At 53.9% G+C, this 21,885-nt stretch overlaps 1 protein-coding gene across 4 annotated transcripts in view; it reads right to left on the minus strand.

The window, feature by feature from the left end:
• Window positions 1-1,557: 1,557 nt before the first annotated feature.
• Window positions 1,558-21,885, minus strand: part of RASSF7 (Ras association domain family member 7) — a 35,959-nt gene continuing 15,631 nt past the window's right edge. The window contains exons 1-6 of one of the 4 annotated variants that reach the window (XM_076344271.1): window positions 20,440-20,497; window positions 6,447-6,600; window positions 5,277-6,181; window positions 4,090-4,258; window positions 3,313-3,417; window positions 1,558-2,600 (exon numbers count right to left, since the gene is read on the minus strand). In XM_076344271.1, coding sequence (XP_076200386.1) covers window positions 2,569-2,600; window positions 3,313-3,417; window positions 4,090-4,258; window positions 5,277-6,181; window positions 6,447-6,549 — 1,314 coding nt within the window. In that variant the 5' untranslated portion in view covers window positions 6,550-6,600; window positions 20,440-20,497 and the 3' untranslated portion in view covers window positions 1,558-2,568. Of the gene's footprint in view, window positions 2,601-3,312; window positions 3,418-4,089; window positions 4,259-5,276; window positions 6,182-6,446; window positions 6,601-8,391; window positions 8,449-20,439; window positions 20,498-21,885 lie in introns of those variants that run through there. The other 3 variants (XM_076344274.1, XM_076344272.1, XM_076344275.1) reach the window with 3 other exon arrangements.

Consider the following 21,885-nt stretch of genomic DNA (forward strand, 5'->3'; position numbering starts at 1 on the left):
GGTGATGGTTTATAAGACATAAAATGAAAAAAATCTGCAAAATGCCACAGCCTCGAGCTGAAAAAAGAGTTAGCCCTCAGCCATGGTGCTCTCCCTAACCCCACATGTGATTCTCAGATCTTCGTGGGGGACATGGCCGAGTTACACTGTCCCCCATCCCACGCAGCAGTTCCAAATCCTGCATCCCAGCCAAGAGGCATCAGCTGCAGGGCCCAAAACTGCTGTGACGTATTGTTTTAAACCCTTATTTCCCCACCCCTCCTGAAAGATTGGTGCTGGTTTGGCCTGTCAGATCATGGCTGAACAGAAATAACCCGCAAAAGTGATAATCAAGTAATATATAAGTAGAAGCACAGGGCAAAAATCCCATGCAAAATCAGAGATTCAAATTAATTTTCTGCCCCATTTTTCCCGGTGGGAGGTGCCGTAAGCGATGACCCTTTTCTCTTGATTCCCATTTATTTTGCAGAAGGCAAAGCTACAGATGTACCCCCAAAACCAAAAAATCCAATTTTTAACCCAGCAGAGGTCAGTTTTTTTAGGGCATGCAGAGGACTTCACATTAACATCCCAAAATCTGGCCATGTCCAAGGCAAGCGGTTTTTCTGAACCTGCTTTTTGGATGTTTTTCCCCCAAGCAGCACTGAAATGCTCTTTACACCTCCACCACCCTCCAGTTCTCTTCTTAGCAAGGTGGAGTCTCATTTTAAAAGCAAGAGAGTCCAAAAAATGAGCACAAAAAGCCAAAAAATCAAGCAAGCAGGGGAGAAATTCCTTGATGTGGCTGCATGGAGCAAATGTATTTTTAACTCATTTTCCCTGAGATACGTGATTTAAGGAGGGGGGGGAAAACCAAAAAAACCCCCTGATTCAAAAAAGACAACTCAGAAATTGCATCTCCCCACTGCGGCAGCTCTCCAGTTGTAACTAGAGACACAGCTGCACCAGCACTCTCCCAACAAAGCAAACTTTAATCCTTCAATATCACTTGACGAACCTGCTGAGCTGCAGTGGCACCTCGAAAATTGGCTTTGAGAGGGACATGTCCCCAGGGACCAGAGCCCAGCAGAGCCTCAGAGGAGATGCTGATGGAGAGCAAGAGCTGACGTTCTCGCCTGCGCTTATCCAGGTGCAGACGGAGGGGCTTGAAGGTGAATGGGAAGTTTCCCCCTTACCTGCTCCTATCTGCAGCCGAGTGCCATCCCCTTCACCTCCTGTTCTAAAGTGCTCCAAGCTGCTGCTGTGCATTATTAAAATGCTGCCATGTTTCATCCCAGAGACGGCCGTCCTCTCACTGGGGACAAGCTTCATCCGCTGGTTGTAAAACACTTTGTGATATAAAAAAAGAAAAAAATAAAAAAAAAGAGCAGCGTGTGCGTAAGATGCATTCGGTCATAAAATACTTACAGCTTTAATTCAGCAAATGGAAAGAGATGGCTTGGAAATGAAAGAGGCGGCTGCTGGGTGCGCAAACCGCTCGGATGTGCCCGTCAGGCACTGGACCAGGAGCCGGCAGGGATGGCTTGCCCTCGGCCACAACAGCACGCTCACGCTCGCTTTGCTCAAATCCTTTCCCAAAGATTTATTGAAAATTGAAACCGCGGCACAAAGGATTACATTCGTACAGGGAAAGCGGGGTTTTACAGCAAACACTGTGCCCGAATCACATTTTTTGCATATGACGCATTGAAAACGGGCTCGGGGACCTCCTGGACAAACCCATCCGCTCCCCAAACCGCTTTGGTTTCGCAATTAAAACACAAGGTGACCCACTGGGACAGATGAACAAAAACTGAGAGTAACTACTGGCCGTCAAGTAAAAAAAAAAAAAAAAAAAAACAACCAAACCAAAAAAAAAAAAAATCAGTGAAATGTCACCAAGAGTGTTTCAGTCCTGCTCCCCACCTGCACCACCACTGGGGAAGGGCTCATTCTGTGATTTTTTATTTTAAAAACAAGTTGAAAAATTAAGTAGATTTAAGAAAAACAAGCCCCCGCTGTGTGTTCCCTGCTCCCTTGAAGCCTGGTCCGTGGCACCGTGGAAGGGGGGTTTCTACTACAGGTTTCTTATAATAATAAAAAAGAGGGGGGCAGAAATTTGTCTTAAAGCTGTTCTTGTACCTCCCCTGCAGCCAGTGAAGAGGCTGTTTGTCATGGCCCCGCTTGCTGCAGCGAGATGCTGTAAAACCCGTTAACTTGCTCCATCCAGGCGAGCCTCCAAGGCAGGTCTCCACTGCAGCTTAGCTCCCCTAGTCAAAGGAGCAAGGACTTTTCTGAATGCACGATGAGTCTTTTGAGGAGGCTACGCAGAATGGGAGCGCTGCTGTTTTCTGTTGAATACAGAAAGCACTTTAAAAAAAATAGAAGGGGGTTGCTTCCATCCACAGGGGAAGAGGGTTGCTTTGTGTCGTCGGTCTCTGGTTTTATTTTGCAGTCTGTAAAAATACTCTGTCTGGCTGTCCACATCCATTCACGATATGAAGCAGTAAAAAAAATATATATATATAATATGGTTTATTTATACAGTTACACTTGCAAGGCAATTGATGCTCTGCTGGCTGGGCCCTTCTACCTCCAGATGCTCTGCCTGGTTGATACAACTGCAAGACAAGACAAAAAACAACCTAAGCGACCCCATCACGGTGGGTGAGTGCTTGCGAAAAGGGGAACGGAAAACAGGATGTACACAAGCGCAAAGCCTGGACTGGGAGATGGACATGCAGACGTCACAGCATCTGGTGAGATGGGGATGGACATTTTGGGCTGTGAGGAGGATGGCAGTAGGGTTTTGCTGAGGGGGATGGTGGCGTGGGTAGGAATGGGATGCAGGTAGCATTGCCACAGCAGGCAGGGACATCATGGCTTGCTTTTGCTGCACCCGAAAACATGGTGCAAGGTGGAAAAAGGGTCACGGGAGGTGGAGAGGGTTTTGGGGTGAACTGGTCCCCAAGACGGAGCAAAAGTGACTCCTGTAAAAGATGGGAGCCAGATCCTCCCCATCTTAACCCTAGCAAGGTCTTAGCCCTGGGGAATTCGGGGCGGCAGGAGATGGGGTGAGGAGCATCCTTCCTCCGCAGCTCCCGGCAGGGCAGAGCTGGACCGCCAGCACACGAGCCCCTGGCAGCAGAGTGGAGGCTGCTGGGGTGTAAGCTTTGCTCTTCCTAATGGCACCTATAAATAGCTCCGGCCTCCTGTTCCCAGCACACGCTCACTCTTTGCAGCCTGTTTTGGGCAGCAAAAGCCTCTCCCCCCTTCCCACGCATCCTCCCCAGCCCAGCTTGCGCTTCCGGGGGCCCACCAGGACGTACGCACCCTCGGGGTTCAGGCTGGACACCAGGGGCTCCGGCAAGGTCCTGGGATGGCCGAGGAGCTGCTTGGTGCTGGCCCGGGGAGGTGAGTCGGTGCTGGGAGGAAAACCTACGGGATGCAGAAAAACGCCTGGCTCAGGCAGGGCTCGCACCTCCAGTGCTCGCTCGCCAGGCACGGCCGCTGCAGTGCCGTGGGGCAGCCACATCATCCTCTCCAGATGCTCTGGAGGAGAAATGACTGGGTCCCTGTTTTCCGCCGTCCCCTTCCACGGGAGCCCCCTACCACCTCCTCTCATCCCTGTGAGGGTGCAAACGTGGCCCTGGGCACCACACTCGCCCTTCCCTCACCAAACACAAAGAGGTCAGCAGCAGCCGGAGCCCATCCCCACCAGCCCACAGCCCCCGGGGGCTGATGCTGGCCTTCGGCCGCCTGCTTTCTGCCACCGTGGTGGCATGTAGCAATGCTGCGAAGGAAAGCTCCCTGAGGCTGCCCCAGCCCCAAAAGCAGCAACGCAGGATCCGACCCCTGAGCATGGCTACAAGTAGCCACAAGGCTTCAATGGGGAGGAGGAAGGAGCCCTGGGCTGGCAAACCTCAGAGACCCCCCCGGGTGGTGAGCGACTGCCGTGCCAGCACCAAAACCCTGTCCCTGCTGCCTAACCTCAGTGCCCAGGGCAGAACCGGCCAGCTTTGGGGCTGACCCCCTTGGAGGGGGAGGCAGGGAGCAGGCAGGGGTCCCACGGAGCAGCCCCCGCGGCCGAGCCGGCGGCAGAGTGCTGACCTCCGTTTCTCCGGCAGGCTGGCAGCTCGCGCGGGCTCGGCTCCGGCTGGGCATCCTCCTCGGACCTGGCCTGCAGGATGGTCATGGTGGCCCCCGTCTGCTGAATAAACTGCTGCAAATTACACTGCCTCAGCTCCTTATTTAACTCTTCCAGCTCTTGGGTCTGGGCCTGCAAAACACACACCAAGGGGGGGGACAGGGTGAGCCGCATGTCCCCCCCATGCCCCAAAACTGGCTGGCATATGCCCCCTGGGGCTGCTCCCCCATCTGGGGCTCACCCTGCCAGAGCCAGCAAGAGGGGACCTAGGGAGTACTGCGGCTCAGCCGCCCCTCTCCGAGGCCCTGTGGGAAGGGGGGTGCCCGGGTGGCAGGGATGAGGAAGGCGTTGTTTTGGGAACAGCCCTGCTTTGCTGTGTCTCCACAAGAGGGTGCGAGCAGCCGTCAAACGGCAGCCGCCACGGTGCTGGGAGATGCCGGACACAAACAAGATGCTCAAGACGAGATGCTGGAAGCATGGCCACCCTGGGGAAGGGCAGCTACCACCACCTGGCTGTGCAAAAGCTTCTCCCTTTTGCTCCACTGAAGGGGACCCGGTGGACAGAGGGCAGGCATCACGCAGCACCTGGACCCCCTGATTCTGGGGGTCTGGGAGAGGCGAGCCGGGGGGCATCATGGCTCAGCCCCACGGCTGCCATCTCCACACTGCACAGCCCCCCACGATGAGCCTGAGCCCCTGCACAGCTTGCATGGTCAAAAGGCTTCATGCACAGGCACCATGCGGACCTATGCTATCCCTCTCTGTGACTCCTTTATCCAAGATGACATCGACCCTTGTGCCAAGGCCACTGACCCCGCACACAGACCATTTGCTCTGGCACCATCATCTGTGCTGGAGCAGGGTGATGCTGTGCTCCCTGTGCACCAGCCAGCAGGAGCCCCAGCCCAAACGCAGCTTGCATGGAGAGCGATGGGTGTGGGACCCTGCGCCAGCCGGGTAAGAGCGGTGGTGCCCCCCCAGCAGTGGTCACTGCTGCTGAGCCATCTCTGTGCACCCAGCCCCATGCTCACCAGCCAGGTGGGGCAGGACCAACCCCACTCAACCCATCAGCCCCATGCCGCTCGAAAGCTGGTCCCATCCCCTCCCAAAGGTCCCACCTCATGGGGCTGCTCAACCTGGTGCTATCTACCTGCAGGTTCCTTTCAGCTTCCTCCAGGGCCTTCTCCACGCTGGCCAGGTTGCTCTCCAGCTGGGTGCCTTGCTTGACCTTGGCCTCCAGGTCCCTTTTCATCTTGGTGGCCATGTCCTCCAGCTCTGTGGGGCTGGGTGCAGGGGTCTCCTTCCCCCTCTTGGCCCTCTCTGCCATCTCCCACTGGATCTCCTCCTGCAGGGCTTCGGTCCGGGTGCTCAGCTCGTAGATCCTCTGGGTATACTCCTCCAGGCTGGCCCGCAGGCTTCTAACTCGCTCCTGCCGCTCCCGCTCACACTCCTTCTCCAGCCGGAGCTCGCTCTGCCAAAACTCCTCCTCACCCAGCTCCGTCTCATTCCTCCGCACCAGGTGCTCCAGGTAGAGGATCTCATCCTCCTGGCTGGTGAGCCGGCCATGCTCCCAGAGCCGTAGGTCTGTCTCCAGGGTGTCCCCATGGGCCTCCAAGGAATGCAGCTGCTCCTGCTGCCGCAGCACCTTCCTAAACAGCTCCTCCTTGGAGGGTTGGACAACCCCACTGCCCTCCAAGTCCATCCCTTCCCACGCTTGGTGCCTCCAGCGGCTGACGGCAAATGGGTCGCTGGAACCTGCAGGACCCAAGTTGAAGGTCATGGATTTTTTCGGCTCCCGGGAACGGGGTGCATCCGTGCTGGCGGGCCTGGGCTTGATGGGCAAGCTGGCCCGGATGAACGTCCTCTCAGGGGCTTGGGGAGCACCCTCTGAGGAGGGCCGCTCAGCCACGCTGGGGCCTGTCCGCCGCAGGACGAACTGCACATCGTTGGCATACTGCCCACACTTGGCCAGTGACTCCAAGGGGCACTCCAGTGGTAGCAGCTGCCGCTCCTTCTCCCGCAGCTTCTGCACCAGCACATAGCGGCCCGTCTGACCTGCCAGGAGGAGGTGAGCACGTCAGATGGGGAAAGCCATGGCCAGCAGTGGTGTGCTGAGGCTGCTGCCCCACGGGCAGTGGCTGGTGACATCCCCACCACCCCAGAGTAGGACCCCCAGCCACCCAAGGTCTCCTTTTCCCAGGAAGCACCTGCAGATGGGGCATCCCCTCAGCAGATGCCTGCACCCGCAGATGGGGCATCCCCCCAGCAGATGCCTGCACCCGCAGATGGGGCATCCCCCCAGCAGATGGAGATGGCTCACCAATAGCCCGCGCCAAGGCGATGACCACTTCTTGGCAGGTGGTTTGCTCCGAGACACCGCAGACAACCCTCTGGATTCCGTCCACCCATACCTTCAGCTCCATCCCCACAGCTGCCAGGCCTCAGGCACGCTGGGTCATCGCAGGACGGGCTGCCTGTGGGTAGAACAGAAACAAGATTCCCATCCCAAACCGCTAACAAGGAATACGAGATGCTTTAAGAGTGGCGTCATTAAATCCTCTTTAACGCTACCATCCCTTAAGGTGCATCCTAGACCAAGCAGTTGCTCACTGCCACCCTCCATCCACCTCTGCGGCTCTCCCTGTGCACGGATTGCATTTTTGTTGATATTATTAAAACACTGATGTTCATCTGCAAAAAAACCAAAACCACTGTTTTTTTTGGCGCTCATGTCTGGGCAGCAGGTCCAAATCTTCCCGTGGTGGGAGATGATGGGGTTTGTGTGCCTGCAAGGTACCCAGAAGAAGATGCCCAGGTTATTTCTGCTGCAAGTGCAGACTTTTAATGGGTTTGCTGGACTTTCACTGCAATTTCTCTGACGATTTGGCAGCGCGGCACTGGGGGATTTTCCAAACAATATTGGAAAAGGCGGAGAAACTGCCAGCTGCCCACCCTCGCAACGGGATATTGAGAGAAGGTGCAGATAATGCACATTTTAATCTATTTACCTCCATCTCAATTTATCAGAGGGATTAAGAAATTAAAATAAAGCCTCTTTCTCCACAAAAACATGACCAAAGGTGGGGTTTGGGAGAGGGAGCCAGGCACAAATGCCCGTGACGAAGCCCGGGCTCCCAGGGGATGCTCTGCCCAACAGCGGGGCCCAGCCTGACTCCCACCCAGCAGTTACTTCTCCTGCATTAAAATAACACGTTAGCCCAGGTGCACCCAACTCCTGCCTCTTCCAGCAGCTCAACAACTGCAATAATCTTTAAAAAAAAAAATTAAGCACCAGCTGTAAAGAACTCAAATATTTGAGCTTATGGTATTTTCAAACACCGTGCCAATAAAGATGTATCTTTTTTCCCCTATAACACTGTTTTTTTCTAGCATCAGGCTTGTCTGAAAGCCCTGGGCAGAGGAACATATATAGGAAGTTTCCAGGCTCTCTGACCTGAGGGTCCCAAACTGCTTTCCCAGGCTAACGCCGCTGGTTGCAGCCTCTCCACCCCTCAGCTCCAGCTCTCCCGACTTTGCAGCTGGGCTGTGAGAAAGCTTGACCTCGGGTTGAACACCACTTCTTGCTTATTTTTTGTTGCCTTGCTTATTTTTTGTTGCCTGTTTGAGTAATCAAAGGGAGGGCTCAAAGGGTCCCGCCTCTGGTGATGAGGGATTTTAGCCATAGAGCGAGAAAGGCAAGGAGAAACCGGGGAAGATACGGCTTGGTAAGGCCATTCCCCACGGGTGCTGGGTCCTGTTGGTGCCACCCCCTACCCACCTCCGAAACGTGGGCATGGAGCGGCTGCTGCAAATACCTCGGCGCTGAGCTCATGTTTGCCTTGGCTGGGCAGCCGGGGAAAACCGGTGGGGCTAAAGGGCACCTTGGGCTCGGCCGACCTCCCTGTGAGCCCAAAACAACTAAAATTTGCAAGGTTTAGCCTAATTCCATTTCAAAGCTGGTTTTGGCACCGCTCCCCCACCCTGTGCGTTCAAGGCTGCAACTGGCCCCCGGCATGGAGCAAAGTCCAGGCACCGCCGCGGCACTACCCAGCTCACCCCAAAGCCACCGTCCCCCCCCTGCCGCAGCACCCTAACGCCAAATTTGGGTGGCAACGCATCCCAGGGAGCATCACCCCCACCCTGGCCAGGGACCCGGCTATCACCGAACCCAGCTTCTCCTGCCCTGACCCTGTGGGGAGGCCAGGAGCCTAAAACTAAGTAAGAAAAAATAATCCAGCTGGTTGAGTCGCGTCGCACAGCCTCACCTCGCCCAAAAAATTCAGCGGTTGCCAAACGCTGCCAGGTACAGAAGCAGGACGGCCACCAGCACACCAGTCCCAGGCACCTGTTTGGGTTCAAACCCGGCACCAACCTCCGGCTCCGCCTTGGCCGGCCGCCCCGGCAATCATTTACCAGCAGCCAGTGCGCGGCACACCACCGCCAAAAAGCTGGGAGTGGCGGCAGCCAGCTTTTCTCCCGACACGGGGGAAATCCCCCCCAAAAGCAACCGGCACATCCCTCCCCATTGCATCTCTCTGCTGCATGCCCCAGCACTCCAAAATCCAATTGTTTTTACTATTATTTCCTTATATCCTTGCAAGCACAGGGGGTCCCCGTTAACCGATTGCTTGCCGTAACCCCTGGGGTTTTTGGGGGTCGCTGTCCCCAGCTCGCTGCCTGATACTGGATGTTATCTGCCCCCTTGCAAGGGGGTGGTAAATAGGGCTGGGGGCTGCTCCCTCCTCTGCCTGCCCTCCTCACGCCTTCCCAGGGCAGGATCAGCTCCCCCAGCCCACCCAAAACCAGCCTGGCTGCCCCTCTTCCCCCAAAGCCCTGGGCTCATGGAGGAGCTGACGGGATGAAGGCAGCTCATCCTCATTTGGGGGGACCAGTGATGCTCCTCGCACCCCCCCAGTCCCTGCTTGGGGCAGCGAGGGGGGGTGGGGGTGGAGAGGGCAGAAATCACAACCCACACACAGCATCTTGTCCCCAATATCCCACCACACCATCATCACCCTGGTTAAAAAAAAACAAACCCAAACCACACCCTAAAAGCCAACAGGCCATAAACCCCAAAACCTCCACCTCGCCCCCAGCATCACCTCCACTGTAGCCCCTGCCAGCTCTTTACCATCACTCCTAAAAAAAATCAGCAGCTGGGGGGGAAGTCTCCTTGCTCCACTTGCCAATGATGAACCCCTCTCCCCAAGCTTCGCTGCCGACCCCCTGCTTTAATTGGTGGGTGCCTTCATTACACCACCAGGTAGCGAAAACGGCTTTTTTTTTGGGCGAGAATCGCTTTTCTTGGGGAAGAAGCACTTCTCAGCAGGAGGCCGGTTTCCAGCTGCCTCTGTTTGTATTCGCCCTAGCAGGTCACTTTGGTCATGAACCAGAAGTGCAGGCAGCTGCCAGGCCCTGCCGGCTGCCTCAAAAACAGCAGAGAAGTGAGCAGGTGGCTACGGGCCCCAGGACGCATGACGGCCGCTCCCAAAAGCCGCTTTCATTTTATTCTTACTCCCCTCCCCCCCATGGATTTCTAAATCATTTTTATTGAAAGCAGATTAACAAAGTGACTAATTTTCTGCTCCTTTCCCCATGCGATGGGTCCTAAAATTGAGGGTAGGGATGATTCATACCACAACTTCAACAAATTTCATAACTGGGAGTTGGAATTTCAAATGCTGACACTAAAAAAAAAAATTAAAAAAATTAACAATCTCAGATCTTGCAGCTTTATTTTCTTTCTTGGCGATGCTGTCTCCCAGCCTCCCCGAAGCTGTTGGGCTAAAGGAAGAGGAGATGAAGGAGCTTTTCTGCATGTGCAGGAGGATGCACATTTTGTGCAGCTCCTGCAAACCGCCATCCTGATGGCTGCCAGGACTCGCAAAGGTTCTGTGATCTCCCTGGACCTGAAATAATACATGGCCAGCCAACAAAATTGGCCAGTCACCCTCCTTACAGAAGTGATTTGCAGGGACTGCCCCCTCCCCCCCCCCCCCCCCCCCCCCCCCCGTGCCCTCCACAGGGACTCTCAGCACCTTCCAGCCAAGGATTGCAAACACTTTGCAAGTGCCTTTCTCCCACATTTTGCCACAAAGAAAAAAAAATATCTGGTTAGGAAAAAAACCACCAATCTGGCACCCAACAACAAGGCTAGCTGTAACCCAAGTCCCAAAGCATGCCAAATACCTCTCAGCTGCATCCTAAACACCAGAGCTCCTAACAAACACCATCTGGGACCAGCATGAAGGTTTTGAGCCGAGCATCCCGCCAGCACCAAGGTTTCACCCATTTTTGGGAGTTCACTCTCCTCTCTCACTATGTCCACCCCCTAGCAGAGAGCTGGGTATGGGGCCAGGCAGGCAGGAGAGCAGCTGTACAGGGAGAGCCTCCCAGCCAGCCCAATTAAAACTGCAAAAAGCCACAAGACTAGTCTTTCGGGTCAGCATTTGGGCTGGGGGTAGGGTTATAAAGACTCATTATTAATAAAGATAGATGTATTTGTACTTGAGAGCAGGCTGTGATGAGCCCACCATTCAAGGAGGAGCAAGGTGTCCACGGGGACCAGCGGCTCTGCATCCCTTTGGACGTGCTCCAGGCGGATGCTGGGGTACTCTCAGTCATTTTATTCCTGCTTTGAACCTGACCCTCTCACTCCTCTCCCGCCCGATGCTGGGGGGGATGCTCATCCCAGCTGCATGCAGACACACAAGTCAAAAAAAACGTCAATACATGAGTAAATAGCAAGCGATAAGGGGAGGGGAGGAGTGGCCCCATGCCACCATCCTGCATGCCAGAGCACTGGCAGGCTGGCTGTGACTCACCACCCCCCCCCGCCCCCCCCATCAGCTGCTGCAGTGACACATCCAGCAGCTATTCAATGCTTCCTGAGGTCCCTCCCTGCCCAAAGCTCCGGGCCCAGCTCCTGGGCACCAAAGAGGAAGAGATGGTACTTGCCCACATGCTGAAACCCTCTGGTGGGACAGAAGCCTCCTCATTACTGAGGTGTGGAGAGGTGACCCAACATGGAGAATATCCATGGGGAACCAAAGCCTCCTGACAGCGGTCATTCTGCAGCAGGTTGGAGGGGACAGGCCGTGGTGGAGGCTCCCCTCCAGCACATCGATAGTGTCCTCCTGCCTCTTTTGGAGCAGCACCTCGGCTCGGGGGTTGCAGGGATAGAGCAGCTCTGCTGGGCTTTCCATGCCATGTCCATCCCAGGCCAGAAGGTGACACCGCGGTCAAAGGTTGAGGCCGTGGCCAAGGGTTGATGCCACTGGCAGGTCCAATGCTGGGCAGAGATCAGCCATGGCAAGGGTTGACATTGTGGCACTTCCTGGGCTGGCAGTTCCCATGCTGGGTGGAGATGATCAGCCATGGCAAGGCTTAACGCTGTGGCTCTTCCTGGGCTGGCAGGTCCCATGCTTGGTGGAGATGATCATCCATGGCTCTGAACGAGCTGTCCATGCAGCAGAATCTGGCGACCACTGATGGTCACTGCCACTGCAGCAGGGAGCATTGGGCAAAGCCCTGCCCACAGCCACATTGTGCAGGACCTTTCCACAGCACCATGCTCATCCTGAGGATGCTGGCCCTGGGATCCTGAAGGGACACCCTCCTAGCCTGGTGCAAAGCAGCGAAGAGGGCCACCTACCAAAGAGGTCATTGTCCTCTCCTGCAGCATGGGGGCCATCAGGGTGTGGGCAGGACACAGGCACAGGGCTCCAGCCTGGGGCAGCAAATGGGTTACTTCATCCCAGCGCAAAGAGCTGACAGGGGTTAAACAAGCTCAAGAGGTGATAAACAAGTCCTACCAGAGCAGTCACAGCCCAGAGAGGCAGCTCTTCATCCTTCCGCCATCACAGGGAGGGTGTGCAAGTGTTACTCACCCCCCAGGCCTATAGAAGCTACCAGCTCTTACACAACGTGGCCACAAGTGCCCAGGAGCAAGGAAGCAGCAGGCACAGGGCTCTAATTCACACCCAAGCAGCTTATTTAGGGGTGGCCATAATAGTGCCTGCATCCTTGGTCCACCCATCATGCCCTGTCCAGCTCCCTGCTCTGCCACGGCGTGCCTGACAGCAAGCCCTAAAAAAATCATCAAATTACTGAAATCAGCAATTTCGAAACCGCATGAGGGCTTCGCAGACTCTGCTTTTCTCTCCTCCTTCAGCTGGAGAAACCCCAGCTGGGGACAGGGATAACCACTGCAAACGTACCCTGAAGGTGCAGCTTTACCAGAGATGTGCGGATGGATCCCAACCCACATGCACCCCCAGACTCCGTTGCGCTTCGATAGCAAGCGGCTTCTGCTGGGGGCATCTTACGATGTATAATGCACACTCGGCATCTGCAGAAGTTACATCCATGTTTGAAGGGCTTTTTACACCCAAAGGAGATTGAAGGGCCAAGACCAGGAAAACTAAGTCCCGTGGCACTTGCACTGCTCAAGAGCTGAAGCATCACTTGAGCCTGAAGCCACAGACCACCACCGAAGTCCCCCGGCACCCCAAGAGGGACATGTCCCACACACTAGGATCTTGCAGGAACTGCCCAAAGAGACAGATTTCTGGAGAGCACCACACCAGCAATCCCCCATTAAAAGCAAAATAGAGGTTTGGGTATTTTCTGCTCTACTTCCTCCCCAAAATTACAGACCCATGCTAACGTGCCCAGGGTGTACCGGCAAGGCTGGCCGATGTTGAGCAGGGCAGGAAGAGCCAGGGACAAATCCTGCCCAGGGATGTGACATGGGATGGGGATGGGCCTTGGGGTGATGGCCTTCAGCAGGGATTTAGGGGAGGGATGCTCATGCCCCAGCCAATGCGGAAGAAGGTCACCCCATCCCAGCTCCACCTGTGGGGATTTCTTTCACCATTTCTTTCACCCAAGCTTTTGGGTCTGCTACCGCATCAGACCCACACAAAGGCTTCACAAACAGCACTGGGAAGGAGCTGGGGAGCTTTTTCCCCCCCCTCTTAAACAAGCCAAGATTTGTGGCCATGGCGGGCCACTGTCAAGAGCAGCGTTGAAACATCAAGGATCATGGGCAGCGATGACATTTCAGGAATATTTACTAGCCAGTCCACCCTGCAGATGAGCAACCAACTGAAAGCTCATTATAAATTAAAAGAAGCAAAAAAACCCCCTCCACCTACTGCACACACTCACGTTACAGCCTGGAAGGGGAAGGATCATCTTCCTCACCTTAATGCATTTTTCCCTTGCAGCACTAACGGCTACCGTCCACGGGGGAAGAAGAGCTGGCAAGGCTGGCTAGTAAAGTCTGCCATAAAGATGAAGGTTTGTAAGGGAAACATTAGCAGCACCTGCTATTGCTGTAACCATTACCATCAACCCCAGACACACAAGTGAAGAGTGACTTCATGAAAGCAGCTGAGAGTAAATTCATAGTTTCTGCTCAAGGGGGCAAAGCAACAAAATTAGCAACAACATGTAGATTAGAGGGGAAAGAGGAAAGGCTCTTGCAATACCACACTCCTTTTTTCTTGTGCAATTGAACCCGCCCAGCCACCAAGCCCAGGAGGGGCTGGGGAAGTATTTAGGCATCCAGCTCCCAGCACAGGGGCAAGGCTGGGTCTAGGTACCTTTGAGCTCTAGACTGACCTAGATCAGCCTTGAAGATTAGGGGTTGGACTTGAAAACCTTTCAGGGTTGAGTCTGCCCCCCAATTTTTCCCTAGAACTACTGCCTTTATTTTTAATACAAAAAAATTTGGTGCTTGCTCTTCAGCTGTCAAGGCACTGCTGTACCTGCAGCTGCTGCTCAGCTGTAAGCCCCAGTGCAGCAGCTCTAGGATGCCCAAATATCCATTGTCTTCAGGGGATGACTCACAATCCAGCTCCTAAAAGCCAAGCTCTGATGGGTATTTGCCAGACCATCCACACACCACACAACCCCAGCATGTGCCTGCCAGCAGGTCCAGCATCTCTGCTGTGTTCATCTGCAAAAGCATGGTGCAATTTGTGAATATTCCCCCATTATTACACACAGCCCATTCCCCAAGTCAGAAAACAGCTTATATTTCTCATCACGCAGGAGGAATGCTGCGCATCTGGAGATGCAAGAGCCTGTTCAAGCCTTGGAAATACTCTGAAGTACCCAAAGTACCTGCTTTCTCCTCCCCAGACAAAGAGGAGAAGAATTGTTTCAATTTCCTCCAAGTTTCCATTTCCCCCCCACAGGGCGAGACCAAAATGCGGAAAACCCTACCAATAAGCTGTTTCTCCCAATGCCTCCAGAAGAGCCAGAAACGACCCTCAAAGTGCAGCTTCCTTGTGATGCTCACCCGGTCCAGCCCAGAGGATGAGATGCACCTTGGCCACCTACAAGGCAAGCAGAGACAGGCACTGACCTGCCACTCTCCCTGTCTCATCTCAAAGCGATCAAGGATTTCATCTCCATAGGATTACAGGAAAATTCAGGCTCTGCACCTCTCTTCCGAGTAGGACCAGGGACATGAAAAAGCCAAATGACCTACAAATATTCTCCCCACAACCTGCCTTCCAGCCTCCTTCAGAAGAGCTGGCATCAGCCACCAGCAATCCTCTTTCTGCCCCAATTCTCATCCTAGGGGAGAGGGTAATTAACAAATTAGCAAATGCAAAACTGGGGATAAATCTTCCAGATTTTATTTTCCATTTCAAGAATAACTCACAGTTTCCTACCCTGTTTCAGAAAGCAGCCACATGCCAAGGACACACTGCTGGGTCTCCGGAGGAGAGGACGCACTGATGAATATGCAGATGCATGCTGCCACAGATATTTATTTACAACTTTGCAGGATTAAAAAGGCCTTTAATGACCATTTGCCGAGAGCTGAAATCACTCCTTTCTTTCTCACACACACAGAGACACAGAGTCAAATAAACAAGAGCCCCAGAATTAATCTAGGCTGAAACCTTTGATAAGACACTTGGGTATTTTAGAAATCTCTGCTTTCACACTACCTGGCACATGATTAATTGGGCAGAGGTGCTATCAATCCCCACCTGAACCCACCCAGAGATCATAAGCTCTTTAAAGCACTAAAACAGAGGCACATCTCTGGAGAGGCAACTCAATCCCCTATCTGGCACTAAAATGCAAGGGGCCATCCATTGGGGGGTACAAGTCACTGTCCTTCAACAAACAATGGAGATCATGGCTGCATGACCAACTTTAATCCCCGAAACCGCCTTGCTGGGAGGCAGCAAACCTCTGGCTAAAGGGGTTTTGATGCCAGCGAAGGGCTCTATCTCCCGCTCCACACATAGGCATCCTCCTTCCAAACGCTAGGGGTCAAGGCTCCACTGGCACTCAGTGATACCCAAAGGGCCAACATGGGATGGGAACTGGTGCTGGGGACCACACCGGCCCTCCCGCCTGCATGGAGAGGGAAATGCAATAAAAATATCTTTGTTTTTCAGAAGCATTTAGGAGCTTAATCCTCATGCAACTCATGCTCACCTGGGGTCACTTTGGGGAAACTCAGCCTTTTGAGCCTCCTACCCCAACTTCTTTATACTCCCAGCAGATCATTAAAAAGCCGAATGAATTCAAAGAGGACAGCACCAAGTCCAACATCGCAGCCTAGACAATCCTCAAACCGCATTAGAACACTCCAAAAATTACTTGAGGCGAAGTAAATTTGAGGGACAATTAGTCCCATCTCAAAGATGCAAAGCGATGTTGTTTCTAACACATCCACTCCTGGGTCCCAGGGATATTTCCCCACCAGAGTGGGAGAGCAAACATCCTTTCGCAGCATAAGATGCTGAGTTTGTAAGACTTTTAAAAGACTAGAAAGAGCAATAGAAAAGGACTTTTTAAAAAAAAAAAAAAACACAACCAAAAACCAAAACCCTACAGGAATCCTTTCCATGGTACAAATCCCTGTGCAGATACAGCTTTTTTCCCCCCACCGATGGTGGGGCAGGTAGGAATACCTTGGACCAGGTATGTCGTGGTACAACCTGGTGCCCAGGCTGGGTTAGCCCTGGGAAAGCCTTGAAGAGCCTCCTCTTTGGGATGGGACCCCAAGGACTTGACGAGCTGCCCTGAGAAAGCCCCGTCCCAGAGGAATCAGGGCAGGGAAGAGAGGAAGGAGAGGCTTCTTCAGAGCAAGCCTGGGAAACACCTGACTTTCTACAGGCACAAACCATTAAGCAAAGACCTGGGCATACTGGTCAAGAGCCCAGGGAGATCATGAGCTGCTTTCTGACTATTAATTAAGCTCAAGTTGTCCCTCAGAGAAGCGGGGTGTGTGTGTGTGTGTGTGTTCACGTTGCAGGAACCAGCCAGCACCGATCACGACATACGAAAAGGTAAAAAGCCCATCGCCTGGCCCACCCAGCCTTCCCACTGTGAGTATGTTTGGCTCTTTGAAGAAAGGGACACTGCCACCTCCAAGCATCGCCAGAAATCGGAAAAGATAATAAATAAAAATCAGCAAGTGAAAACAGCAACCACAAAGCCTCCAAAAAACCCAACCCATCTTTATTCTTACCTAAAGATGTCTGTGGTGTTCATCCAACCCCCTGCACACCACCAGCTGCCTCAGGCAAGCATCCAGAGGCAGAGACCAGCTCCCTGCTGTGCACTTGTGCCTCCCAGGGAAAGCAATATTCCCAGCAGGAATCATTAAACCAGCAAGAACCCTAAAAAAATGCTCTCCCCACGATCCCTCAGCTGGGCAGCTTCACAACACCAGCTGGGTGCTCCCACCCCTTGCCAAGGCTTCCCCAGGCTGGCAGGAAAAGCAGGGAGCAAAGGGGAGGCTGCTGCTTGCCAGGCTTCTCTGCTGACCCAGCTACTCTCCTATAGGATGCTATAGGTGCCTCCAAAGTCCCCATGCCCAAGAGCACAGTGCTAGGTCTAACATCATAAGGGACCTCCATGGGGGACGCTGGACCCCAAAATGCTGTTGAGAGCACTGCGGCGTCCCATCGCTAGTCCTCCCAGTTATGTGGGAGGCACTTGGGGGGACATAGGGAGGTTTGAGCATGTGGCTCCTAAGACCAAGAGCTCCAGCAGGTCCTGCGCTGCAGCAGGGTTACGAAGCAGCAGAGGAAGCCTTCCCAAATTCAGGTAGTGCTCAACTGCCCCCAAAGTTTCCAGCTCAGGGCTGATCCACCCTTGTCTTCAGGTAAGAAGTGTTACTTTTTTTTTTCCTTCCCCCTCTTTGTTTTGAAGCAAAGAGTTATTCTAGATGACTAGCCCGGGGCAGCTGGAAGCACCCCAGCCCTCAAGAAAGTGCTGACTCCAGTCCACAAAAAGCCAGATAATCGGCTGCTTTTAGAAGCTCATGAACTTGGCATCTGAAAAATGGAAGGACATAAAATTGTTAGCAATCATTTACAATAATAGGATTTTGTTAAAAACCTTCCGTGGAGACACGCTTATGCCTTAATTTGACTACACAGGTTTACAAGGGCATAGACAAGTTGGGACAGATTGAGGAACGTCCCTTAAAAAGATGCTCTTAAAACACAACGCATACACAGAGCTAATACTTAAAACGTCCCTCACACCTTTATTTAAACTCAGGCACAGAGCAACCTATCGTCAAGCAGCACCTAGACTTCTTCCTAGCTCACCACAGCACCCGACATCGCACAACGCGAGGAAATACTCTCCTCTGAAGCCTTGGCAGGCACACCACAGCCTCCCAGCCAGGGAGGATCAACCCCTTGTCTGGATTTGGTTCCAAAGCATCACCCCCCCCGGCACATGGGGGAACAGCAGAACGTGGGCTTGGGTCACTTCCAAGCCACCACTGGAGGTTTTTCCCATAGCAGAAGACACAAACAGGACAGGGCAGAGAGACGTTGAAAAACATGGATGAGATGAACCAGTGGGGACTCTAGCAGATGCACTCAGGCAACATTTCTCTGCAGCACGTGGTGACGGTGAAGGCAACCACAACATGTCTCCACTATGGAGGTGGACAACACACACATTGCTGGAGCAGACCAGCTCCCACCCAAACCCATTTTATATCGAGTCCCCAAAATACTTTGGCACAGAAGCTCCTCTATTTGCCTGGGCACAGTAAATCCCTGTATCTTCAGCAATTACACCACGCTACCTTTTTTGGTCAAGCTGTATTTTAAAGAGCAGGGAAGGGAGCACCCTGGGATGATTCAGACTGGCCATTGCCGCACCGCTTCGGCCAGCCACCACCTGCTGCCAAAAGGTTTGGTCAAGCCTGGCAAGCTCCCCAACACGCTTGCTGGGGCCTGCGGGTATCCAAAGCTACCAAGCGCCTGAGTGCAGCCATAACTCGCTTTTCTTAAGCACAAGGAAAAAAAAAAGAATTTAAAATAAATCAGACTTAGTTCTTAAGATGTTTTATTATCTCAGGGTCAGACTGTTGCTCAGGTCCCCCCCTTCAAGCCCTGCATAAAGCTAACTCCCACATCTCTCGCGCTCATTTGCAGAGAGTTTTATTTTTTAGAGCAACCGGCATCCCTTTGCTAGGAAATTTCAGAGTGCAGGACCCCTGGACCCGCAGTGCTCAATACCGCGGGGTGCCGGGCACCCGCAGGCGCTGCAAGCCACACTCCCTGGCCTCGCAGCTTTCTACGAAGAGTTGGAAGAAAGGCTTTAGGAAGTTGTATGCACTTGGGGGTGCTTCTCAATTTCCATGCTATTTCTTTAAAGAGGGCGGGGGAAGCCAGCAGAGCTATGCTGAGAGGGAGGCCAGGCGCCATACCCAGCAGATAACTGGGATGCGGGAGGATTCCTGGCATTCCAGCAGCACCAGCAGAAGGTAAGAGCATCCCCCCTTCCCGAGCAGATTCCACCAGCACTGCCCAGCAAGGAGGGCAAGCAGCGTTCGGATACGCTTCCTGCTCATAACCACTGCGGATACAGTGCAGATACACACACATTTGCTCTCTTCTCCCTAAGAAGAGCTGCAATTCTTGCTGCATGACAAGCGTGACCCCACACAGCTACCCCGCGAGGAAAGCGGATGGGTGCGTGTAGCATCGCTGCCCCATCCCGGCCAGATCCAGCGCCTTGTCATTTGATGGCTGAGCTCTGGCGTTCGTGCTGCCACACGTTCCCGGGGCCCAGCGCCTGCCTGGCAAGTCTCGGCAGAGCACGTAACCAGGGCCCGCAAGCACGCCGTTAGTACCAGCATCCCTGGGAGCTGGCCCTGGCTTACTGCGAGGAGCAGCCAAAATTCCCATCTCACCTCTTCGGATCATTTCTCACCCATTTCCACCTGCCTCTTCCTAATTTCTCCTCAAATCAGCCATCCCAAGGGGAGTGCCAGGGGCTGTGCCGGAGGCAGCTGCTCTGTTTGAGTGAGAGGTGCATGGCCATGACCCCTTCCTCTGTGCAAGACCACCCTCAAACCCACATTTGGGTTTTTAACGTGCAATTACAAAGTGCTGTCGCAGGGCAGGGAAAAGCCAGGGAGAGGAGTTTGTTCTCCCACTCACAGCAGGCCACAAGCAGAGTTACGAAACAACCTGCCGGCAGAGTTCACAGAAGGCATCAGAAGTATGCAGCGAGGAGCCAGGCTCTTATCGAGGAATTTAACCCCTCTCCTCAGGAGCCAGAGACATCTCTGAAGGGAGGAAGGATGGACAGCTTTGCCCCATGGATGCAGACTGCGAGGGGAGGCTCCTGGTATGGGTAGCTGAGACCCCATGCTAACCTCGGCTGCTCCTCCGCCATGGGCTCTGGCCAGTGTTTTCAGTGCTAAGTGGGACCACGATGCTGCTCCTTTGAGTGGGGCTTGGTTGGGCCATGATGGTGGCAGGAGCTGCTGGGGATGCCAGTGCCAGCTCTCGCTGCCCCAGGCAGGTGGGAGGCAAAGACACCCAGTGCTCAGCCAAACAGGACACAACCAGCACGGCACCGGGCAGGTGGCAAAGGGGCTCAGGGTCTTGCCAGTGCCAAAAGCTGCTCCCAGTCATCCCAGCCTGGGCTCTCGTTAAGGGATTTGGGATTTCTGCAGGCACTCTGCCCCCAAGTCACCTCCTCACCATCCCTGCCCCACTCCATACACCCAGGCGAGTCATTGCACTTTGCAGCCCCAAAATAATGGGGTTATCCTCCGCTGCCGGTGGGCCCTGCCAGGCAGGCGAGGCGCCGGCTGCCCCAGGGGCGGCTCACTCCGGGGAGACCCGAGGCCAGCGGCCCCGCCGCCGCCGCAGCAGCAGCCACCCTCCCCGGAGCAACTCCCGGGGGTGCCGGCCCGGCTGCGGGCAGGGCCGCGCCGCGCCCCCGTGCTGCAAAGCGGCGGCGGCCCCTCGCCAGGAGGCCCGGCCCCACCACACCCGCACGCACGCACTCACCTGCCGCCGGCCCGGCTCCGGCTCCAGCTCCTCTCCCCGGCGGCGGCCACTCCGCTCCGCAGCGCGGAGCCGCGGCGACCTGCAGCCCCACCGCCACGCCCCCTCCCGCCGCCACGCCCCCCGCCAGCCCCGCCCCCGCCAGCCCCGCCCCCGGGCCAGGTGAGCGCCGCCCCTCCCCCCCGCGCCGAGCGCCCCAGTGTCTTACAGTCGCCTTGTTTTTTTTTAAAAAAAGTAGAAAATTCTTCTTTTTTCAAAAAAATCTTAAATTCTTTTTTCAAAGAAACTTAAATTCTTTTTAAGAAAAGTCTTAAATTCTCCTTTTAAAAAAAAGAAGTTTAAAATTCTCCTTTAAAAAAAGTCTTAAATTCTCCTGTTTGTTTTTTTTTAAAAAAAGACCTCTTAAATGCTCCTTTTTTTTCCAGTCTGAAATTCTCCTTTTAAAAAAACCCACTCTTTAAAAAAATACTTTTTAAAAAAGTATTAAATTCTCCTTTTATTTTAAAAAAAGGTCTTAAATTATCTTTTTAAAAAAAGTCTTAAATCATTATCATGTTTTTTAAAAGAAGACTTAAATTCTCCTTTTTTAAAAAAAAAACAACTGAAACCACACTGTATTTCTCTATCCCCGGCTCCCGGCCCCACGGGGCGTGCAGGCGGGCTCATTCCTGGCTGGAAGCGCTCAGCCGTACCTAAAAGCCAGTGCCCGTCTGATGGCAGGGCCCAGACCTCCACCTGCCCTGTCAGGTCCCCAGGCGGGATGGAGGAAACAACCCCTTTTCAGAGAGGAAGAGCTTGGCCTGGCCCAGGCAGCGGGCACAGCCCCCGCGCCCCGTGCCCTTCCGTTTTAGGGCTTTGAACGCCCTAAAACCGCAGAGAGACGACGGGAGGGAGACAGGTTCAGCCGGTTTAGGAAGAAGCAGGTGCCTGCTGCTGTGCCGGAGGCTTTGGAAACTCCTCACCTCCTCCCTCCGCCTGCTTTTCCCATCTTAGCTCCCAAAAAACCCACCCAAAAGCTCCCCCCGCCTTGCATGCTGATGCCCTTCCTCCATGGCCCGCCAAATAATGAGGATGGCTGTGGTGGCATCAGCCTCATCATCCCATCCTGGCGGTCTCCACCAGCAAGGATGCTCCAGCCATGCCCGTGCTGGTGCAACCCCAGTGCCAAGCATCTCCTGCAGTGGGGCGGACACACAGTTACCTTTATATTTCTTTATCCAGAAGCTCTTGTGAAATGTCCTACCACTCATAAGAAAGGATAACCCACCCATCAGACCATGGGTCCTGAGATGGCTGCTCTAAAATGGACCTCAGGGCTGCTCCTCCATCATGAAATATGCATTAATTTTTGCTTATAGTCAGAAAAATCCCCATCTCATGTGGACCTCATCAGGTAATACATCTGGCACTCCGTAACACGGGCCATGCCCTGTGGAGACCTTACAGCGC

This window comes from Aptenodytes patagonicus, chromosome 7 (assembly GCF_965638725.1).
Source record: "Aptenodytes patagonicus chromosome 7, bAptPat1.pri.cur, whole genome shotgun sequence".
NCBI lineage: Eukaryota > Metazoa > Chordata > Aves > Sphenisciformes > Spheniscidae > Aptenodytes > Aptenodytes patagonicus.